This window comes from Centroberyx gerrardi, chromosome 5 (assembly GCF_048128805.1).
Source record: "Centroberyx gerrardi isolate f3 chromosome 5, fCenGer3.hap1.cur.20231027, whole genome shotgun sequence".
Taxonomy (NCBI): Eukaryota; Metazoa; Chordata; class Actinopteri; order Beryciformes; family Berycidae; genus Centroberyx; species Centroberyx gerrardi.
In genome coordinates, this window is record NC_136001.1 from 12,377,363 (window position 1) to 12,400,018 (window position 22,656).

The following is a 22,656-nucleotide window of genomic DNA, read 5'->3' on the forward strand; positions in this document are numbered from 1 at the left end:
TGACACTGGTGTCTCCCATATCTGTCTGGTTACATCATCCAGTTTAACAGACCCATTAACACAGGTTGAGAGCATAGTAAAACTTTATTTCTTACATTTATGTACAAAAAGACAGCACAAACATAGAAAGTGTGGTAACAGGTATTTCAACATGCACACAGTAGCATAACGCTATTTTGGCCAAGAGCTTTTTCTAAGAATGAGAAATCCGCTCTGTTAAGGCATAAACCAAAGATGGTTGAATTTTTAAATACTTTTAAGCTATGCATCGAGTCCCCCATTCCATCTAAATTGAGTTTAGGTGGACAAACACATACAAACATAATGTGCATCAATGCATCTCAAGTATTTGCAGATATAATACAAAGACTGCTGTTAACGGATGAACAAACTACTGTAGGGCTAAATATCAAGTATATGTCAGGACACTGGTCCCATGTCAGTAGGAAGGTTTATGATCAGTCAAATTAAACATTACACTCACATTTGTTGAAAATGTATATATAAAAAAAATAAACATTCTTCTGCATGTGTAAATTGGGCCTCGTCGTGTTTCTTCCTCCAATCAAAGCCCTTGTTATTAATTGAAGCCTTCATGTCATAAGACAGCAATGAAAAAAAGAATAATTACATGAGAAAAAAAAGATACTGCAAGCTACTGCATCCAACAATTCAAAAGTGTATCTCACATGTTCAAAAGCAAATTTGAAAAGTGATGAATTGGGAAAAACAAATTGAAGGTCTGTCACTTTAATGAAGTCATTCCCAGCTCCTCTCCCTCACAGAGGGAAGAAGAGCAGGACTATCGAGGGACAAAGAAAAGATAACACTGCAACTCTAAGTCCCCAGCCCAGCAAGGCTGATATCTTCAAGTGCAAACATTGGTCACAGCCTATTGAATAAGCAAAAATGTGGAAGTGCAACGCAGCCGTTAGACCACACAGTAAGTTCAGAAACCACAGAGGTTTCGTTTTTTTCACTGAAGCTGTTCTGACCCCTCAGAGCAGTCATCTGTAGTTTTTTTTTGTTGTTGTTGTACACCAGTGGTATGTAGCTGCCAGTTGTTTGCTGATATACTTCATCTACGCTGAAAAAGGTCCTGTGCATAGCCAGCCAGCTTGACGAGGTCGGTCTGGTCTCATGCTGACAGGAAGCTGACAGGCGAGTTGTCCAGGATATATTCTCCAACACCAACAAAGTACATGACCTGTGCTATACCGAACAGAGGGGCAATGACCAGGGCCCGGCAGCCTGCACCTTTCAGGAAGGCAGAGGGTCCCTCCTTCCGCATTATCTTACTGTGGGGATACAGACGGAGGGGGTTTGTTACACACACATACATACACGACTACAATAAAAAGCTACTACAGGAGAATGACAGGTAGATCAACGAATGGCTCAGCCGTCTCACCTCACACAATCCACAACACCGTTATAAGTCTCCTCAGTGGACCCTTTGTTCAGTGACTGCAGTCTTGTCTTCACCACTGGAAAGAAGAAAAAAAAACCTGAGATTACATCCATACCAATTACATTACTGCTGATGACACTCAACAGGACACATCAAAAGGTGACGTGGTTGACGTCTCAAAACTCACCATCACAGGGATTAACAGCCACTGCAGCAGTGGATCCAGCCGCACAGCCAGAGAGGAAAGCCCAGTAGAAGGGTGCGGACTCCTCAGGACTGGGTTTACCCAGGCGATTCAGGTTGGCAAACAAGGGGAAGTAGACGATCGAGAAGGGAACATCCCTGAAAGAAAGAAATCAAACCAATTCAAATTTGTTAGATATCAAAAACTTGGTGCAGTGTAATTGGTCTATAAAGTTCCCAACTTAAGACTGCTTCCACTTCAGTGAGGAATGAGAACTTACCTCATTAGTGTGGCTCCCAGGCCTTTGTAGAGCCCCTGGATGCCCTGGGTGTGGAGCAGCTCCCTGGCAATCTGAGTGGCTGACACCGCCCGAGGTGCCTGGACCACCGGGCCAGAGTTGTAGGAACGGCTGAGCATGGCGTTGGTGGCCGCAAGCTTAGTGGGAGACATCATGCCTGGCTTTCTTTGCTGGGCCGCTTTCAACAAATGATACAAAATATACATTAGTGACATTATCATAAAAGAAGAGAGGCTAAACTGTACCAAGAATGTGTTATATTTGCTCACCTAGTCTGCCTGCATCCTGCAGTTGAATCTTGAGCATTTCCATTGGGGTAGTGACAACAACTTGGCACATGCCTGCACCACAACCTGCCAGCATCTCTTTGAATACCGTCAACCCCTTCCTGTTAACAGTTAAGAGAAATATTAGAAAACAATTGATGGGACATGGTATTTCAATGAGTGTAAGGCCAGACGATCTTACTTACCCATCCTTGGCAAGGTGATGACGGAAGAAGTCATTAGCGGCGAGCTTGATTGCCTTCTCAGGGGTAACCAGGGTCAGATTTACAGCAGCACCTGAGGACAAAAACTGAAAATTAACAATGCATTCACAATCAAATTTGAATTCTTCAGTACATGTTACAACATTCCCAAAACATTCCCCGCCACTATCATTTCAACATTAGAATGGAATTATTCCATTGTATACTAATCTAAAGCACACCATCATACAAATGGAATAGACAAGACAAAAAGCTCAACTCAGAGTAGATTCAGACATGATGATGGAGGGGGATTATTTCAAGGGAAATTACATTAAATGACATGAGTTTGAAAAGGAAAATGAGAAACGAGCTAGACATAACGACAAGAGAAAGAAATCAGGAAATGAACAATCAAAGGGGGATGCAGACTAGAAAGTAAGTCATTATATTATAGGGCCCACTTTAATGTGGAGAAAACTTTGGGAAGAATGACAGTCTATGTGTCTAGAAGAAAGCTACAAGTCAGTAAGTAGGTTAATGTTTGGTTAAAGAAGACGAAATTTGGACAGAAATTAAAGAGATGTTAGTGAAAGGACTGGCTGAATCCTTGGCTATGGGCTCTGTCCACGTGGACTTTGCGTAAACTTTAAATGCATCTGTGGCAATCTGATGCATTCTGTCCATGGCAAGCTTATGTACCATCTCAAAAACAAATGTTATCAGGCCGCCACAGATGCGTTTGTAAGATCAACCAAAGTCTGCGAGGACACAATCCATAGTCCAGAAACTGGGATTCCACCACAGAATGACAGGACAGTGGAGGGACAGCCTAATAGATAGTTACGAATATATATAGACAAGGAGCCTAAATACGGAACAAATAGATGGCAAAACAAAAACTTGTGCCTAGTTTTAAATAGAGCAGTGTTGTAAGAACCATTAAATGATTTGCCTCCAGCGTGGCTGCGCCTTATCGGCTAGCCTTCAATATCCCAGGGGGACCCAAGTCTGTAATATGAAAAACACAGATGCAAACAAACAGCATTCCTCACACAAGCAGAGACCCACACTAAAGACCTCCATTTTCCTTAAATGAAACTACTCCCATAGAATTAAACTTTTCCTTTTCTACATTACATGAACAAATTAATGAAGCAGACAATTTCTGTTCCTACTGATTGCTCATGTGCTACATTACCTGCCTATACATTACACAGCAAAAAGTTGTAAAAGCAGTTTGCATGAGAACAATAGCTTTGGCTACTTCTCTTTGATCAGCATTTCATAGCCTATAATGATTTAAACTAAATCATATTTCTAAATAATTAACGCAATTCAAGCATTGACAATATTCTATATACAGGACATGAACCCTCAGCAAACAATTAAGTGTACCCATATGTAATCATATCCATGTGCAGCTTAACCATATAAAAATACTCTTATCCTCTGCAAAGTTTTAGTGTTTGAAAGCAAACTTCTTCAGGTACTGGTATTGGCCTATGTGTTCCTAAGACTCAAATGTGAATGAATCTTACCTCTATACATTCCAAAGTATCCCTCTGATCGAACTGTCTTCACAAGGCAGTCCATCCTTTAGAAACAGAAAGAAAATTGTAATATCAGTATGAATTGCCTAAAGGGAGAAACTAACTAAAATGTTCATAGAAGTGAAATTATACAAAAAATTAACTCAAAGCCAGTGATTATTCCAATTTCAGTTTAACAGGTGCCAGAGGCAAGGAACAGTGGGTGCTATGAGCAAAATGGCTGCTGAGAGGGTGAACAGAGCAGTACATTTCCATAGTCATTGGGCATTCCAGAGGATTAGGCCAGTCATGGGAGATAATGAGAAAGATGAAATGGTCCTCATGGTCTACCAGGTCAGGCATTTAACTTAGTCTATATATCCATCATGATGACATGCACTGAAGATCAACATATGTCAATCATGGGATTAGCAAGAACAGCATTGTATTATATAAGTGATTTAGCACCAAGGGCATCACATATGTCACGACAACAGTAACTAAGAAGACTTACATGCTTTTGTAGACCTGTTGACCTGGTCTCTGGTTCTGCAACCTGGTCTTTGCCAAGTCAATGGGAAAGACACAAGTAACCCCAACAATGCCAGCAATACCCCCATTAATCAGCTTGGCTGGGAGGCTGAGTGGAGAAAAAAAACACGGATTTAGTATATCAAGACAACTACCCAGGACTCTTAACAAAGATGATAATTACATGGATGCAGGACAATTATGTTAGGTTGGCCAACAGCTAAACAAAGACATTGTACACCTATAAACAATACTTATACTGAATTAGATTTAAGTAGGAAAAAGACACAAGTAGACTTACCTAATCTGCTGCTGAGACATGGTGACTTTCAAAAAAGTAAAGATAGGAGATGTAAAAACGAAGTAGTGTGTAGACAAGTGTTCTTGAGTCAACCAATGAGTAGAGTCCTAGATAGAGATACATGTATGAGTTACTTGATGCACAGACAGACTTCTGAGTACACACATGCAACAACTCTCGCTGCACACAAAGCTTATCCCTCACACATGATGCGCTTTGGCTTATCTATGCACCTCATTACTAAAGGGTGACGCGTCCTGCTAGGCGTGGGCGTGTTCCAGCTCACATACCGGGACACCATAAATGGGCATTACCGCCATTTGTAAGCTCTAACGCTCTTACTGCCTAAAAGCCGGTAGTCTGTAATGCAATTTTTGTTGAATCTGCTGTAACATCCGGCCGGTGAGAGGTTTAGCATAAATCATCGACTTCAACTCCTCGTGAACTGGTTAGAATTTTTAGGGAAAAGATGCAAAAGCTATGGGAAAACATCGGCTTAGCATGCTTCAGACTAGACATCCCCCTATGATTTTTTTTTTATCCCATTTCTGATAAGGTCAAGACTTGATCAATGAACGTTATCCATTGCAAGGCCTTAATTTGCTAACTAATTATAACACGAGGAGAAAAAAATTTCTACAAACAAGTGTCCCTCTAGTCTTACAGAGAAACACACTTCCTTTCAGATGCTCAGAGATAACGGTTGATTAGCTTAGCTAGCAAGCAAACGCTAGCCAGCCGGTGTTAGCCATTCAGAACAATACAAGGTTTGAATTTAAAAACTTAGTCACGTTAAACACACGTTAACTCATTTAAACGTTGTTGTTTTTTTTATCTGCTACTCACCTAAAGGTTATTTCTTTCGCAGTTATTTTTTTTTTTTTTAAAGTTTGTTTCGTTTCACTGATAACAGCTATGTCTGCTTCAGCGGTCGACTGAGTTAGATCTAGACTCACTGGAAAATTCCATTCAATTTTAAGCAGGGGGAGGGACTAAACCAAGTCGAGACACAGCTCCATGCAACCCGATCCTTATGTCGCATATTTACATACTGGCGGCTGATTGGCTCCTTTTTACTTCTCTCGAACGAAGAACAAGATCAGTGTCGCCCAGCCCCAGCCCCAGCCCCAGCCCCTTCCAGTTTTAGGCTTTGGTTAAAAACCACTTCATATGATCTCAACATTAACTCATAGCTGATTTTTTTTTTTTTGCTTCGCAAGAGACCATGTTCTCAGTCGAAACATACGTTTGGTAAACTCTACTACACCGTTTGGGACAGTTGCTGTAGGTGCCCAGGGATAGCAGTATGATATCAAGCTACATTCTGTTCATGATGGAAAATTACAGGGTGAAAACCAAAGCTCACGTATAGACATGTAAGCTCTTGTTGGCCTGTTGCCACTGAAACAGGTCTTGAAGTTGATTTAAAAGCAAGTCCCAAGTCAGTCTCAAGTCTTGAGGCACAAGTCTAAATGTAGATTACCAAGTCAAGTCCATGTCATTAATGTCAAATCTAAAGTCTAAATGTAGAACATCAAGTCAAGTCAGAACAAATCAAGAGTCCAGTATCAATTTCATATCTTAAAGGAAACAAAATATCTAAGACTTTTCAATGCAATATGGTTTTAATAGGATAAAAAATTGGTACGAGCATCATGAGTTTGATTTCTATAGCCTAATTAGTTAACTTCAATAAAATCTCAATAAAATCCCATCACTTTAATCTAAATCATTTACACAAACACAAGATCTTTCGTCAAGACTTTAGAAACCTTTTCAAGTTGTCAAAGTACAAGGGAAAGTCAAGTCCCGAGTCACCAGAACCCAAGTGAAGTCAAGTCTCAGGTATTCTCTTCATGCATCAAGTTAAGTCTCAAGCAACTAAAACTGTGACTCAAGTCTGACTCGAGTCCAAGTCACGTGCCTCAAGTCCCCACCTCTGCTGGTTGAAGTTAAGCATGAAAATTCTGGACTGGAGAAGTTCATATAATACATGATTCTATTCTATTCTATTCAGATCCATTTAGGATAGTCTTGGCTCAGTAACCTTTGTGTTTATATGTATGGGAACTTGCAATAACAATTGGTCAAGTGATTTCTTTGGAACCGGTTAAGCCAAATAGCAACACATTCATGCCAAATTGCCTGAGCAATTGTCAAGACCTTTTATAAACCTTGGTTAGGCCAAACCAATAACAAAAGCTACACTGAATTCTTCAAGGGAAACTCCAAGGCTGGACCAGACAATCTGTTTTGTAAACTCTACTAAATAGTGTAGGCGCCCAAGATATCTATATAAACTGCATGATATTAAGCTATACATTCTGTTCATGATGGAAAATTACAGCGCAAATACCAAAGCTCATGTATAGACATGTAGGCTTTTGTTGGTCTGTTGCCATTGAAACAGGTCTTGGAGATGTTGATTTTACAGCTATAGCAAACAGCCATTATTGTGAAAGGCATGTCAGCTGAGTGAAGGGTAGATTAACTGTTCTTTACTGGTGAAGCATGACCAAAGTTGGAACGATCTACAACAGTGAGTGCTACATACACGATAAGTAATAGGCCTACTTATTTTCGCTTTACTGCATGAAAACGGGCATTGAATGTAGTCATAAACTTGAGGTAAAAAAATATAGCCTATATATATACAATTATCACTGATGCAAAACCATGATATCATCTCAACACCAACTCAGGGGCTTTCTGCTTTGGAAGAGGTCGTTCTCAGTCGAAACATGATATCCTATCTGGCTGAAGTGAAACACAATCATCCCAGAGTGGAGAGAATAATAAACTATTCTATTCTATTCTATCCGAGTCAAATAGTGTAAAAATGAGTGCTATATACAAAACACTTATGCCTACATTATGCGCCTATTTTCTCTTGATTGCATTAAAACTGGCGTTAAATCCAGTCAAACAAAAAGTATCACTGATACAAGATCATTCTTCACATGAACCTCAGTCGAAATATAATTGCATGTCTGGCTCAAGGAAAACATACGGAAGTAATGAATGTAATGAATTCTTCTATTCTATTCTATTCGACAGAGGTCCATTTATAGTCTTGGCTCAATATCCTTTGTATTTAAATGAATGGCAACTTGCCACAACAGTTAGACTTGGGGTTTCCCCTACACAGGGTGAGTCACAAAGAGACTTGCCAAAACAATTAGTCAAGTGATTTCTTTGGAACAGGTTAAGCCAATTTAGGAACACATTAAGTCTTAGCAATTGTTGTGCATTGAAACCACTCTGGGAGATGTTGATTTTAACAGCTATTAAAGCATGACTGAAGTTGGAACAATGAGTTACAATGAACGTTAGATACATTATAGTTATATACTCAACGATGTTCTCCTATTTTCTCTTGTGCGCATGAAATACAGCAGTTGTAGTGAACTAAAATAAACAAAACTTTGAGAGGAACCAAGTAGGAATGCAATGGTGAATTTGTGACAACAGCAGCAGGGCGCAGTTACGCAGTCTAGCCAACTCTTACTGAAGAATTTGGTTTCTCACATTTTTTCTGGGTGAATAACACAACAAAAACAAAACTGTAGTGGTTTGTCTGAATGGCACAGCGGTAGGTATGTGCCCCACATAGTTGGTTCTCCTGGAGCGCTGACGGAGGCAAATTCCATTTCATCCATTGCTTTATCCATTAGGGTATTAGGGCTGTGGTTTTCAAAACACCACCACACAGGGAATTCCAGCCGGGCAATTCAAACCATTGTGTTGTCTTATGAGTCGGATTGTTTTAGAATCAAATCAGGTCGGCTGAATAAAAAATAAACCACAATTAAATGTATAATGTATTAAGGTCTCTTGCTGCATTTTAAAACGCAATGGACACCATAATGACACAGCATGTCTTTTTGAATCTAATGATGATTTGCTGGGTTTCAAGTCACCAGCTTTATACCATTTCAATTCAATTCTATTCAATTCTATTCCAGGCTGGTTCTGAAAACGTTTCGTGCCAGTAGAGTGGGAGTTGATGGACAGGAAAATATAACTGAACATATATATCATCAAACAAACCTACTTTCATCTAACATAAGATTTTTTCGGCAACACATTGAAGTTGAATAAACGCTACAATGTGATATCTGATCATCTGGGTGATTTGTTGTCTCACTACTCCACCTCACCCAGTTTTTACCATTCCGTCAGCAAGCGACGCTGCGTACGCACACATCGGCATGTGGTCACTCACACTGGGACATTAAAATAAAGCTGTGGAAACTCTGTGATGTCAAACTAAGAATTGGAGAGAGACGGCACAGAGCTCCACGGTGGGCTTATCGTATATTCCCCCACATTACCCACTCTGAGCTGCAGGGCTATAAATAAACTCCAGCTGTCTTCCCAAATTCCCCCTTTGTAAATCTCAGACAACACATGACACACAAATGGTCTATTTGGGATGAGACAAAAGCTAGCCAAGAGTTCACACAATGAGCTCTTCTTTTTATGTACTGTGGCTGGTCTTTAAAGTTTTACATCTTTATTGTTGGTACATTTTATCAGTGGCGGTGTATCGATGATAATCATGTGACTTGTGACCAGAATGACTCTTAAGGTAAATATAGCAACATGAGGTGAGTCAGTGTCAAGGCCTTTTATCTGTAATGTAGTAAACAGAATGCTTGTGTTGTTGTGTGACGGCACACTACTTCCAGCACAGGATGTGATTAAGTCAAGGACAGCTTAGTCGGAAAGCTATTTACAGAGTTCAGCTTTAATTGAGTTGCATTCAGGGTTTTGGTTTCAGAGAGAGCATAATAACTCTGGGCGTCACACACACACGTGAGCAGACAGAAGGCTAAATAAAGTAATGAGGCTGACAAAAATACCAGGATCAACCTCCATTGTAAACAGAGTTGTAGAGCTGCAGCACAGACACATAAGGCAACAAAGGCACAATACAGCAGGATGGTACAATGGGTAACAGTACAGACAGTTCAAATGTCACTTTATCCATCGCAAGCTAAAGGATGACATTTGTCTTCCCTCAGAACATTCACCGATCATGACATTTCAACTCAGTCATTTTAACAAAAAGAGGCAAGCTGGAATAGACAACAACAGCAGAATCAGAAGGGGGTCATGTAGTTGTTCTGGCCAGGATATGGGTAGATACGCCTGACCGGCTTGGTACACCTAGCTCCGTCCCCGCCGGCCCTGTGGGCACACTCATCGCTGTCAGTTTTGCAGGCGCCACAGTGGCAGCTGAGAGCCACTGGGTAGGTGAAGAGAGGGTTGGCGTCGACGGGACAGCCGGGCAGGACGGCTGTGCGGTACTCCATCTTGTCATAGGTACAACCTCTCTGGATAAGGAAGCGTGGCCCTACTATATCCCTCACGTTGCTGTCCTGGTCACCACACACAAGCACAGGATCAGCAGATGAGTGATCTTATAACACATTTTAATCCCTTGAGCTAACGAAAACATAATATAATAATAAATAAATAAATTAATTAATGAATATAATTTGTAAAGCACTTTTCAAAAACAAGAGTTTACAAAGTGCTGAACAGAAAGAAATAAAATCGAATACAAATAAGAAGAAAAAAAAACTATAAAATAAACAGAATAAAACAATACAATAAAATACAATAAAACACGCAGTAAAATGCAATAAAAAAACAATACAATACAATAAAACACAATAAAACACAGGTTAAATAGAAGGAAAAGCCATGCAATAGAGGTGAGTTTTTAACCGTGATTTAAAAACATCCACCGATTCTGCCATTCTGACGTTGTATGGTAAACTGCTCCATAGTTTGGGGGCCAGAGCCGTAAAAGCTCGGTCTCCCTTTGATTTGAGCTTAGTTGGAGGGACAGCTAAAAGACCTTGGTCTGACGAACGAAGACTCCTTGAAGTATGGTAGGGCTTTAGAAGTTCAACAATATATCTGCCATGCAAGGCCTTGCAAAATCAATTCTAAAATGTACTGGGAGCCAATGTAAAGAGGCTAAGACAGGGGTAATATGAGCAGAACGTCGAGTCTTAGTTAGGAGTCTGGCAGCGGAGTTTTGGACAAGCTGTAGTGGATTTAAAGATGACTGAGTCAAGCAAGCAAAAAGTGCATTACAGTAATCTAAACGGGATGTGACAAAGGCATGAATGACTTTCTCTGTATCTTGAAATGACAGGATGGGGCTGATCTTGGCAATATTCCTGAGCTGAAAAAAGCATGATTGGACCAATTTTGTGATATGGTGATTAAAGTACAAACTGGAATCAAAATAAAATCCTAAATTCTTAGACACTAACCTTACAAGGCTAGATAAGGAGCCCAGGGATTGTTGAACTGCTTGAGCAGTAGGGTCAGAACCAATGATTACAATTTCTGTCTTATCAGCATTCAACTGGAGAAAGTTTTGGGCCATCCACCCCTTGATGTCAATAAGACAATTGTGTAAGATAGACAGTCTGCTAAAATCATTTGAATTAAAAGAAAGATACAGCTGCGTATCATCAGCATAAAAATGGAAGGAAATGTTGTGCTGTCTAATAACATGCCCCAAGGGTAACATATAAAGAGAAAACAGAATAGGCCCAAGAATGGAACGTTGAGGCACTCCACAAGAAATCTGACGTTCAGACGAGGCGAAATTGCCAATGGACACTGAAAACATCCTTTTGGAAAGATATGAAATGAACCACTCGAGAGCTAAACCACAGATACCAACCCACTGGTGCAATCTTTTGATTAGGATGTTATGACTTAGGCTCCTCATTTTTATAATAAAATAGGCAAATTAATGCGCTTTACTCTGAAATAGAGTGTGGCTCTATTATCTAATGTGAAACATTACTGTGAAATTTTGCACAATTAAATAAAGGCCTTTGGACTGTGTAATGCTTGACCATTAAAACTACAAAGTATAAATCCATACATACACGTGTTGCATATATGTTCACTTAGAAACTTTTCATTTTCTGTATGACATTTTAGCCTGAAATTACTGTTTTCTTTTTTTCCAACTCTAGATTCTAATGACAGACATAGTCATTTATTTCACTGCAATGTACATACCCTTGAGTAGCAGAATCCCATGCAAATAGTAGTGTTGATGGCCACACAGAAGTCACACTCTGGCTTTTCCACATACAGTGTGTAGTCAGTGGGAATACACATGGGAACAGCTGGGCTGAACAGCAGGAAAAGGAGGCCGCAGGTGAACACTGAAGATTCCATGTTAAGCAATGTTTGCTTTGTTTTTCAGTCAATTCCCTGCTTGGGAAAGAAAGATAAAGACACAAAGTGACAACCAGATAACAGAAATGATCAATTGTATGGTATGGTATCCTAAAATAAATTCTTCATTCCTGCTGCTCCCCTCTGGATGTAAAGGTCACTCGCTGGAGAGAAGTGGGCAGCTGCAGGCCTGAAGATGCTGTGAGTCTGAAGATTCTGGATGATCAGTATTTATGTGAACATAGTCCGCCTTTATCCAAGCTGCTCGTTATCTCCTATCACTGACGAGCAGGAAGTATTCAATTCTTAGTCCATTATGGGGATGACATGAATTAATGATCTCCTTCACAAGCAAAGGTAATCAAATAACACTGACGCAACAGATTCTGAGCCAGGTGCTGCTCTGTATGTATCTGGTTCTGCAATAAGGTGTAAAGCAGGCAATAGCCACTAGATGTCACAACATGCACAAAATCTTCATTTCTGATTGAAAGTACTAATATTTTTCGAAGATGTATTCACATTTTTACTTTGGGTTTCCTTTGCTTTCCAAAACAAGTAATCTTACTCTCATTTGAGTAAAATGTAACTTCAGTAACAACACTTCTTAGTAGGACCTCTTTCCCCCTCTGTTCAAAGTACTGTATGTGCATGTACAAATTATGCAGGCTGTTACCAAGCAGGCACTGTGGGTTAAAGAAAGTCCATAACAAAGAACAATAATGCGCATTAGTCAATAAACAAATTCAAACTGAATGCCATGTACAGAACTTGAACACAAAACATTCAGAGTAGGTTTATCTAAATGCAGAACAACTCAGTAAGTAAAATTTGAACTGCTGTCTTGATATAGTATTCATGGACAGCTAAATCCAAATCCAAATTCCTTTTGTAACAGACTATAACCTACTGACTCCTCAGTGAAGAGATAACAATTTTCCAGCACTGAACACTTTCAGACGGAAGGGGTTTCCTTATCTCTGTTTTTGTTTAATGATTGTTGAGGATTAGCCCCGTCTCTCTGCCACATTAATAACTGTGAAACATGTGATTTGTTTTTGATTGTTTACTATACACAGACACACACAAACTTTGTCTTGGTATTCCTGTTCTGCACCATAAAGTAGGCAATGTTGTACAAGATACACAAAATACATTGGAAAGACTGTTTTTCTTCTGTCATGTATACAAGGTCCTGTCATACACAAAAGAAGAAAAACAGCAAAAACAATCTGATAATAAAGCAATCAAATAATTATCTTTTTATGGTGTGCATGGCTACGTAACTAGTCTGTGTTACCATTATCTAATAATACAGTCAGGATGATAGAATGGGAATGATGATCAGAATATCACAATAGAGTGAGACAGGTGCATTGATATAATGTAACTAGAATTTAAGGCATGACAATATCCATGAAAAATATCCATTACAGCTGCCCGTCCCTTTTCTCCAGCTCTATTTCACCTTTACGTAACACTATATGACATTTTACATTAACATTTTAGGCATTTAGCTGATGCTCTTATCCAGAGTGACTTAAAATGCAGACAACTGCAGAATAAGCTTAAATTCTTAAGTCAAGTCAAGTCTCAAGTCTTCTCTTCATGGATCAAGTCAAGTCTCAAGCAGTTAAAATTCTGCCTCGAGTCTGACTCGAGTCCAAGGCATGTGACTTGAGTCTCCACCGCTAATATTACAGGTAACCACTCTATTGTACAGAGACAGTGCTTCCTGATAATAGCTGTTACAAGTGAAGAATTTCATTCCAAAATGTTATATATCCACATTATCGTCAAAAAAGATAATATTGTCTAGATAGTAATTTTTGACTAATAACTTCAACAATAATTCACAGTGAGGTTTACTTTGTGGCCTGCAATCATTTAGTAGGTGTCACATTTAGTTCATTAGTGAACTTCTGATTCTGAATGAATATTTAAGATACTGAAGTGCTAAGTAAAGAAATGAGAGATGTAATTTTTGACACATGCAAGGGGATGTGTCAGTGGGAGCAGTGACCTAACAAACACCTCTGGAGTTATCTTAAAGATTTGACTTGTCTTGTCCTCTGAAACCTCTAACATCACCTATTGCTGAGTAAGCGTGTCTGGGACAAAATAAATAGCACTCCATGACATGTTACTTTACCACTTCATTGCATAAAAGAATGGAGACATCTTGACTGCACAAGGTCCCCTATTTACCATCAGAACAGCACCAATATAACTGGTACAGACTACAGGATCCTCACTTTTTACAATCAAGGAAAATTGTGACCAACTTCAGTATCGTGTGTCCTTGATGGATTATTAACTAAACTAAACTAATCTTTATAGTCTGCCGACACCATGAGGATGGATCAGGCTCCTGGCAGCTGCAAGAGGAGTAGTTGAGGTATCTGATTGTTTCCTGTTAGTATGGAAGGGACTCTATTGATAGTTAGATTGGGAAAGCTGTAAACAACAAAAGAGGACTAAACTTCCAAAAACTTCTATCGGACTTTCCTATTGGTTTTTGTAGGTTTCAAGGTAAAACTTTGAAGCTTGAAGTTTTTGTGCAGTTGACTTAATATTTGTTAAACAATTCGTAGTCTAAAATCTATTTTTTCTTTATCTCTTTAGTGTGCATTTTTGCAATTATTAGTTGATTGAAGTTACAGCTTTCTATTGTGCGTGTAATTTCATTGTCTTTACACTGAATTGTGAGTAGATTGTCAAGAGAATTCGAAAGAGAAAATTAAACATTAGCAAGATTGCATAATACAGGAAACCTGTTGGATTTAAGTAGTCTTAACTGCAGTTAGAAGATAAGTGCAAGGAGGATCTTTCTGCTGGATTAACCATGGTTGGTACTGGCGGTCCAGTGGCCTCCTTCTCTGTGTGGGATTATGTGGTGTTTGCTGGAACAATTTTGGCAGCTGCTGGCATCGGCCTTTTCCAGGCCATCCGTGGCCGCAAGGAGACAACCAGCGAGGAGTTCTTATTGGGTGGACGTCAAATGACAGCTGTGCCGGTTGCCATGTCGCTCACTGCCAGCTTCATGTCTGGCATCACGGTAATTGGCACACCGGCGGAGGCCTACCGGTTTGGAGCAGCCTTCTGGCTCTTTGGCTTTTCCTATGCCATCATGTCCACCGTCACTGCTGAGATCTTTGTCCCCCTTTTCTATCGACTGGGGATCACCAGCACCTACGAGGTAAGGAGACATTGTAGACTGTAAATTATAACTATGGTACAAAGGCTGGGTGGCAGGTGAGAGAAAATGGATTTACAGTAGAAAGGTCAAAAGAGCAGGCATGCTTTGTTGATAAAAAAAATTTATGTGGCTAATTATTAATCTTGTGTAACTGGCGGTTTTGGTGGTTTGAAGTGATCAGGGCTTTAAGGCTTTAAAGAGTTGCACAGTATCCAAATACTATAAAAATGTTTCCTGTAAGAGGTGGGTGGGAGTTGGGGGTAAAAAAACAGGAATAAAGAAAAACCTAAAGCTGTTGTGTGCTGCTGGGTTGTAAATCATCACTTTAAAGGTGTCTAACTGTCTAGGTTTCCTTTTCCTCTGTAGTACCTGGAGATGCGCTTCAACAGGACCATTCGGTTAATTGGAACAACCATGTATATCATACAAACGGTAACTACAACGTCATTTCATCAAAAAGAGAATATTCAAATGGCGTCTGTGTTTAGATAATGAAAAACAAAAAGGCAAAAAGATGAAGAGTGGGACAAACATCCACGCTTAATATGGCAAATTTGTAATATTAAACAGCACCTGTCTTTTTCCTTGTTGACTATGTAAATTTGAATCTTAAAACCAATTCCCACAAACCATTAACGTGAATCACATGTTTGTTTGCATCCAATCAACTAATGGTGGCATCTTTCTCAGGCCCTGTACACTGGTTTGGTCATCTATGCCCCAGCTCTTGCACTGAATCAAAGTAAGTCTTGATACATGGTCTGTTTTGACAATAGCAGCATTGTTTATGATACTTTAGTTCCCTATAAGCACATGTGTTTTTTTTCTTGTTGATTTTCCCATTTGCAATTCCCCATCCTTGCACCTATACAGCCTCTCCACTGGGCCACAAAGCTGCCTGAGCATATTGAATCTTACATAATTTAAGTAATCAGAAAACAAGATAAAGCAAGAATTGGGGCATGTTTTATCTTAACTGAATTATCTGCAATCATGTGATACATTTTCTGATAACAGATTTTATATGTTCATGTAAAACATACACTTTTTTTCTTTCTCTCTTCTGTTTAGCCAGTACACAGGGCAAACCTGTACAAGAGAGCTCACTCTGTCCTTGTTTAAATAAAGGTTGAATAAATGACATGATAAAGCACAAACCTATGCTACAAAAAGGTGGATAATACAGACTTTGTATCTGGTTCAAGAGAGATTACGGAGACTTTGCCTTGAACTTACTAAAAGGGTCACACAATGTTATGACTCAATAGTCTTATTTTGATACATGAGTTATAATGGAGTTTTTTCTTGTTACTCAGTCACTGGGCTTGATCTGTGGGGAGTGTTGGTGGCTACAGGAGTGGTGTGCATCCTCTACTGCACTCTGGTTGGTAGTATGCATTGTACAATGTAACTGAATGAATGATCTATGTATTCAATCGTGTAAAAATAGTGACAATAGTGTACTCGCATGACAAACTCAAATAAAAGCAAAATATCTTTAAATCATTAATCAGAATTTTTTTTTATCTCAAACTATTAAACTAACAATAATGTGTTTCTCATTATGACAACACTTTGGCATCATCCACTTATTTTGGTTTTTGGCTCATACAAAAGATAGTCTATCTGATCTAATGTTGGTTTCTGCATGTTAAATGTACTGTATGTATATTATGGTTTGCTTGATAATGTGTAATTGTGCAAAGTTGATTCCACTGATTATGTTTCAGGGTGGGCTGAAAGCGGTGATCTGGACGGACGTGCTGCAGATGGTGATCATGCTGGCAGGTTTTGTGGCTGTCATCGCTAGGGGAGCTGTGCTGCAGGGAGGCCTGGGGAAGATTTGGGAAGACGCTGGTCATGGAGGCCGGCTAGACGCATTCGAGTAAGCGCGCAAGCAGACTTAGGTCAAATAGTATTTGTTCTTAGAGTTTCTTTTAACCTTATTGGAGTACCAGATGGGTGGGGTTTCCCTAATCAGGACAATTCAGATAGTGTCTGATAAGTTGTCAGTGACAGAAAAACATAGGCAGATTTAATCAACTTTCCTGTAATTGTCTAAGTTTTCCATCACTCATTAGTGTGTCATCATGTAGTGTCTTAGGCAGGAAACGTCACTGGCAGCAAAGTAAGTAAACAAACTATGGAAAGTATTCAAAAATACTATTTGACCCAGGTCTGCACACAATGATGATCAAGAAGACTCAACATCAGTAACCTGAAGTACACCTATTGAGACAAGATTTATAATTTTGGATCAGTGTCATTCCAAATATCTGGGTAATGTAGATGTCACCACAGATTACCTTCAATATTCTTTCAAGAGTTGCTGACCTTTTATCCCAGCTTTGACCCGGACCCTCTGAAGCGTCACACTTTCTGGACCATTGTGGTTGGCGGCAGCGTGATGTGGACGTCCATCTATTCCATCAACCAGTCCCAGGTGCAGCGCTACATCTCCTGCAAAACCTTAACACATGCCAAGATGTGAGTGTTTCTGCCCGCCATACAAATAAAATATCACTAATGCTGCATACACTGACAAGTCTTAGATAATTGTGTTTTTCCTCTCGCAGGTCATTATATGTCAACATGATTGGCTTATGTCTAACTGTGAGTCTGGCTGTGTTTTCTGGCCTCACCATGTTCTCCATTTACAAGAACTGTGACCCGCTCACTAATGGTGATATAGGCGCCCCTGACCAGGTAACTGTGATGTAGCAATTGTCTCTTTATGCATAACCAGATGGACTACACAGCACTATATAACCAAACATTATGGGTGACAGTAAAAATTGTGCATATATTTGTAACCCAGCTGCTTCCCTACCTTGTGATGGATATTCTGGCAGCCTATCCTGGAGTCCCTGGCTTATTTGTGGCTGCTGCATATAGCGGGACCCTTAGGTGAGGCCTGAGAGACAAACAAGCAAAATTTCATTCTTTCACATCAAAGTAAGCATGCTGCACTAGATAAGAAAAGTGTTACGCCAAAGTGTCCTAATAGATAAGGGACACAGGGAAGGAAAGCATGACCTGATACGACTTCTGGTCATGTTCCTTTCTGAGAAGAAGTCATTGTTCCATTGACTAATGCAAAATATTTTACCATTAATCAGCATTATTATTTATTTTTGAATACAAAAGGCTACACATTATCTACATACTACATGCAACTAATCTAATCTTTAATCCAAATGCATCAACCTTTCTTTTCAGTAGCTCAAAGACTACCATTGCATCTGTTTCAGCACTGTGTCTTCCAGCATTAATGCCCTCGTTGCTGTCACTGTGGAGGACTTTATTCTTCCTCTGTGGAAAAACCTGACACAGAAACAGGTGTCCTGGCTCAACATGGGTCTGAGTAAGTTGTGCTCTGACGTTGGTATCCTTCAGTGGTAATTGATTTAATCGCAGAACTGAAAAAAGTAAAAATATAATTTGAGAATGTTGAGAATTTTTACATTTATATTTTAGGGATTTGGCTGGTTCTGGTGACTTACAATGAATGCAACAGTAGAATATGCTTGAAATGTCAACTTTGCCAGCATCATAAACAACCCGTATTAAAAGTGCAGGAGTGAAAGCCACAGCACCCAGTAAATGTAAATAAATAACATACTTCCATAGTATTCCCAGAATGGTCATGTGTTTTAGAAAAGTGGAATGTCAAGAAATGAGTCAAGCTGATATAAATTTTCAAGAAAAATACGTCAGACACTTTATAATGTAGCTATATTCATCTATATTACTATCCTGAGCCCAACAGTAATCACTGCACAGTATGACTCCTTTGGGGTTACAAGATACAACCATTATCTTATCATGTTATTCTTAGCAGCCAGTTACACGGGTTACCAGTTTCACTGTGTGTGAGTTATGACATGATAGATAATGTGTTTTTGTAAAAAAAAAAAACAGTAGACAATCTGATAGCTGAAAAAAACCCAAAGCAAATCCCATGCAATTACACTGCAATAAAGAGAGAGTAGGAGAAATAGGGAATAAGAAATGAACATAAAATAATTGTAATAAACTTCATTTTTGCAGCACTTTTCCTAAAGCAGAGTTTACAGAGTGCTTTATAGGGAATCATGCAAAAACTATGCTTAATGGTAGAATCATGTTTAATTAAGTGAAATCAACATTAAAAATGCTGATACAGGCTCTTGCATAAACTAGGAGGTTATGAATTTATTTGAGATGTGTAAGAGCTGGTTGTCCTGGGTGTGGCCTTTTGTGTGTGAAAGCTGAGGAAGACAGAATGTACCTTTGTCCCATTCAATTTAATGTAAACACTGCTTCCTGTCGATTTGTATGGCGTTTGTACACAAGGCCACAATTGTTCATGTATGTTAACGTTTACTTATAGCTTGTTTAATTGAATTTAAATACATATGGGAGTGCATTTGTGAGAAAGAGTCAGAAAGAAAAGGATTGTTATTAAGATAATTCATTTTGAAATACATTGAGCCCTGTGGGATTTACTTGCTCATACCCCAAAAGAGCAGGTCTGTGTTTAAAGACTAAAGGAAAACTCAGATTTCAGTTCCATCTAAAAAAAAAAAAAAAAACTCTCAAAAAAGGCATTTTGAAATGCGATAGTTTGAATATGCACATATTAAAATTAAAAACCCCATGTAGAAACAAAAAAATGACTCAAAATTTCATGCAGTAGCCAGATTTCTGCTCAGCTTTTAAGAATGTTTATTTTATGGAAATCAATTAATGTCATCTTAACAAATTCCAGGTGTGTTCTTTGGTTTCCTGTGTATTGGGATGGCTGGAGTTGCTTCTTTGATGGGAAGCATTCTGCAAGTAAGCCTCTCTAACGCCACGCAGCAACACAACTACAGCCATTTATTGCTCTACAGCACCACCTACTGCTGAATATTAGGAATCACACCCAGTTCCTCCTGACAGTTTTCTATTTGCAGGCAGCTCTGTCCGTATTCGGAATGATCAGTGGGCCTCTTCTTGGTCTTTACCTATTAGGCATGTTTTTCCGCACAACAAACTCAACAGTGAGTATTCCCTATCACAAGTATATTCACTAGCACAACCATGCCTTGAGGTTTTTTTTTCCTAAATAGAATCTTTCTGACAGCACTTAAAATCTTGCTACATAAATAAATCCCTGTAAACATCTAAGAATCAGAGTAAATCCAGTCTAACATGGTGGGGTATCATATTTACTTTGCAGGGCGGACTTGTGGGACTGATCATCGGCCTTGTGTTGACTCTGTGGGCAGGCATCGGATCCCAGATTTACCCTCCCACAGATGAAAAGACGAAACCCCTCCCACTCAGCACCGCAGGCTGCAACAACACAATGGGCCAGAACTACACAACGTTGGCTCCCTGGACCAGTCCAGTAACATTAACCCCTCAGGATGAGTGAGTCACATTACAGCCACCTCAAAACGTACGTTAGTAAAGAACGTAATACGGTCATGGTAAGTAGGAATAGTCATTATCATATTATGTAGCAAATGAAAACAAAGATCAGTGCGTTGTAGCTATTAAAATTAATGAATATGGACTAAAAATCTAGTGAATATTGAATAAAATCTCCTGAGTACAACTTTAAAGTAACCAAGATAGGGGGGAAAAAGAGCCACTCCCAAAAAAGTTTAAAAAGACTTTTATTTTATTTGGCTATTCATTTTTAAAAAAAAAAAGAAAACTGTGCCCAACGCATTTTGGCCTTACAACCTTCATCAGTGTAAGGAAGCTCACAAAGAGGAAATTGTCTCACATATAATATGCGCTTGATGATGGCTAAACAGATGGAAGCGATTACAAATCATCTCAGAGTGCCATGTCATGGCAAAGGCTTTGGAAAGAAATTCATACATAGGCATCAACTTCACTATTTACATTTGTCTAAAAAACTAAATTTCAAGCATTTAAGAATAAGCCTTTAGATCAAAATGGCTTTAAGATAAGTAAACACATAGTACATTCAATCAGGTGCGTCCCAACTTTTTACAGTGTATATACTGTATATATCATAGATGAAAAAGGGTGCTCTTGTCACTGTTACACCAAGACAAGTGTGGAACAACAGATCTGGTAATGTTTGGGTCACAAGAGTGATGAGTGAAATTATTTGTTTTGTCTCTCAGTGGCAGGCCGGCGCTGGCAGACACCTGGTACTCTCTGTCTTACGTTTACCTCTGTCTCCTGGGCGTCCTGAGCACAATGGTGACCGGCCTGCTGGTGAGCATGATCACAGGTGAGCCATCCTCCTCCTCTGCCTCCCGCTTCCACTGCAGAGACAGGTCAACACCGGTTTAGCCTAATAACCGTTCAATATGAAAAGCCATTACAGTTACGTGATTACTTATTTACTTCTCTTTAGGTGGATGCAAACAGGAGAAGCTGAGCTCTGATCTGTTTGTGACGAAACGTGACCTCATCTGTTTCAACTGCTGCAGTAACTCGCAGGTAAAGAGATTGTTGCTCTTGTCAGATAATTGGAGACAGATTGAAGATGTTTTACCCACAGAACTACACAGTATTTTTTAAGTTACTGATATGCTGCTTATGTTCTCAACCCACAACAGGCATCAGACTTGATGGAAAAGGATTCCACGGATCTCCACATGGGAGCTGACAACTCTCAATTCACAGACTCGCGCTTTGACATAATGGATAAAGATGTTGAAAAAGTCACTAAATTTTAATGCTGCTATGTCAGTATACTGTTCCAGTCTCAGAGAGACATTTTTAATGGACAAAACACTTTTTCCATAAACATATAAATGACAACCCACAATGGTTTTGCTGCTACAACCCAGTGGAACATTTAAGTCACAACAACAAATCATTTTAACTCTAAGATGTGCCTGTTTATATTGATACAAATTTTGGAGTATTTGAAACATGTTGCTAATATGCAAAATTGCTGTATATTTTGTTTCATATCAAATAAGCATCAAATAAAATATTTTGTTTGTTTAATGTCAGTTCACAAATACAAATCAAATTACTTCATTCTTGACAACCAGTCATGCTGCAACATGGAAAATGATTCATTCTTGCCTATTCATGCTGACACAAATGCTTGTATATTTGAGGCATATTGTAATTTTGTGTTTTTTTTTGCTTTACAATATGTATGATGATATTACTGTTTTCGGGGGAGAAGTTTTAGAGCATTTGTTATGCCTTGTTAGTTTTATATGGACATGGTTCATTCTTTATTCACTTCCTGTGCAATTTAGTCACAACCTTTACTGATAATAAATCCTTTGTAAAAAGTTCAGCAGTGTTGACTGAAAACACACACACACACACAATCATTCAATACAGAGAACGTGAGTGAATGAATGTCAGAGGGCATGCCAGAAAGACGAGACAGAGAGAAAAAAAACAATGAAACTTAGTTTTTTAAAATGATCTATGTCTATGATGTACTTCTAAGGTAAATATAATGCATTATTTGCTTTGTGATGTACTTAAATGCTTTGGCACTATTGGTTCTCTTGAAGTGGCGGGTGTTAAT

The 22,656-nt window shown here is 39.1% G+C and overlaps 3 protein-coding genes across 5 annotated transcripts; 1 reads left to right on the forward strand and 2 right to left on the reverse strand.

Annotated features, from left to right (window-relative positions):
* Window positions 1-734: 734 nt before the first annotated feature.
* slc25a55a (solute carrier family 25 member 55a) lies at window positions 735-5,728 on the reverse strand. 3 transcript variants are annotated; one of them, XM_071903889.2, is made up of 10 exons: window positions 5,573-5,728; window positions 4,727-4,833; window positions 4,409-4,534; window positions 3,904-3,959; window positions 2,366-2,456; window positions 2,163-2,281; window positions 1,876-2,071; window positions 1,599-1,753; window positions 1,412-1,487; window positions 735-1,298 (listed from the first exon to the last, which is right to left on the reverse strand). In XM_071903889.2, the coding sequence occupies exons 2-10, from the start codon at window positions 4,744-4,746 to the stop codon at window positions 1,139-1,141; spliced, it is 999 nt and encodes a 332-aa protein (XP_071759990.1). In that variant the 5' UTR covers window positions 4,747-4,833; window positions 5,573-5,728; the 3' UTR covers window positions 735-1,138. The 3 variants fall into 3 exon arrangements, with proteins under 3 accessions (XP_071759990.1, XP_078139705.1, XP_078139706.1); XM_078283579.1 differs by lacking the exons at window positions 4,727-4,833; window positions 5,573-5,728 and having other exon boundaries at window positions 3,303-3,959; window positions 4,409-4,501; XM_078283580.1 differs by lacking the exons at window positions 4,409-4,534; window positions 4,727-4,833; window positions 5,573-5,728 and adding an exon at window positions 3,303-3,373 and having other exon boundaries at window positions 3,904-3,955.
* A 4,103-nt stretch (window positions 5,729-9,831) lies between these two features.
* tshba (thyroid stimulating hormone subunit beta a) lies at window positions 9,832-11,953 on the reverse strand. The gene is made up of 2 exons (XM_071903910.1): window positions 11,786-11,953; window positions 9,832-10,110 (listed from the first exon to the last, which is right to left on the reverse strand). Exons 1-2 carry the CDS (start codon window positions 11,945-11,947, stop codon window positions 9,832-9,834), a joined length of 441 nt encoding a protein of 146 aa, XP_071760011.1. The 5' UTR covers window positions 11,948-11,953.
* Window positions 11,954-14,792: 2,839 nt separating this feature from the next.
* Window positions 14,793-21,835, forward strand: slc5a8l (solute carrier family 5 member 8, like). Its single transcript, XM_071903861.2, has 15 exons — window positions 14,793-15,146; window positions 15,513-15,578; window positions 15,837-15,888; window positions 16,463-16,530; window positions 16,877-17,031; window positions 17,493-17,633; window positions 17,723-17,852; window positions 17,965-18,053; window positions 18,398-18,510; window positions 19,897-19,964; window positions 20,084-20,170; window positions 20,350-20,543; window positions 21,275-21,384; window positions 21,511-21,596; window positions 21,716-21,835. Exons 1-15 carry the CDS (start codon window positions 14,793-14,795, stop codon window positions 21,833-21,835), a joined length of 1,833 nt encoding a protein of 610 aa, XP_071759962.1.
* The last annotated feature ends 821 nt before the right edge of the window (window positions 21,836-22,656 follow it).

Coding starts and splice junctions, on each gene's coding strand:
- slc5a8l (XM_071903861.2), top strand. CDS start 14,793: ATGGTTGGTACTGGCGGTCCAGTGGCCTCCTTCTCTGTGTGGGATTAT. Junction 19,965..20,083: donor TGATGGGAAGCATTCTGCAA/GTAAGCCTCTCT, acceptor TTCTATTTGCAG/GCAGCTCTGTCCGTATTCGG. Junction 20,544..21,274: donor ACATTAACCCCTCAGGATGA/GTGAGTCACATT, acceptor TTTGTCTCTCAG/TGGCAGGCCGGCGCTGGCAG.
- slc25a55a (XM_071903889.2), bottom strand. CDS start 4,746: ATGTCTCAGCAGCAGATTAG. Junction 4,535..4,726: donor ATGTCTCAGCAGCAGATTAG/GTAAGTCTACTT, acceptor TTCTCCACTCAG/CCTCCCAGCCAAGCTGATTA. Junction 1,488..1,598: donor GGCTGTTAATCCCTGTGATG/GTGAGTTTTGAG, acceptor TCTTCTTTCCAG/TGGTGAAGACAAGACTGCAG.
- tshba (XM_071903910.1), bottom strand. CDS start 11,947: ATGGAATCTTCAGTGTTCACCTGCGGCCTCCTTTTCCTGCTGTTCAGC. Junction 10,111..11,785: donor TGGGATTCTGCTACTCAAGG/GTATGTACATTG, acceptor TGTGGTGACCAG/GACAGCAACGTGAGGGATAT.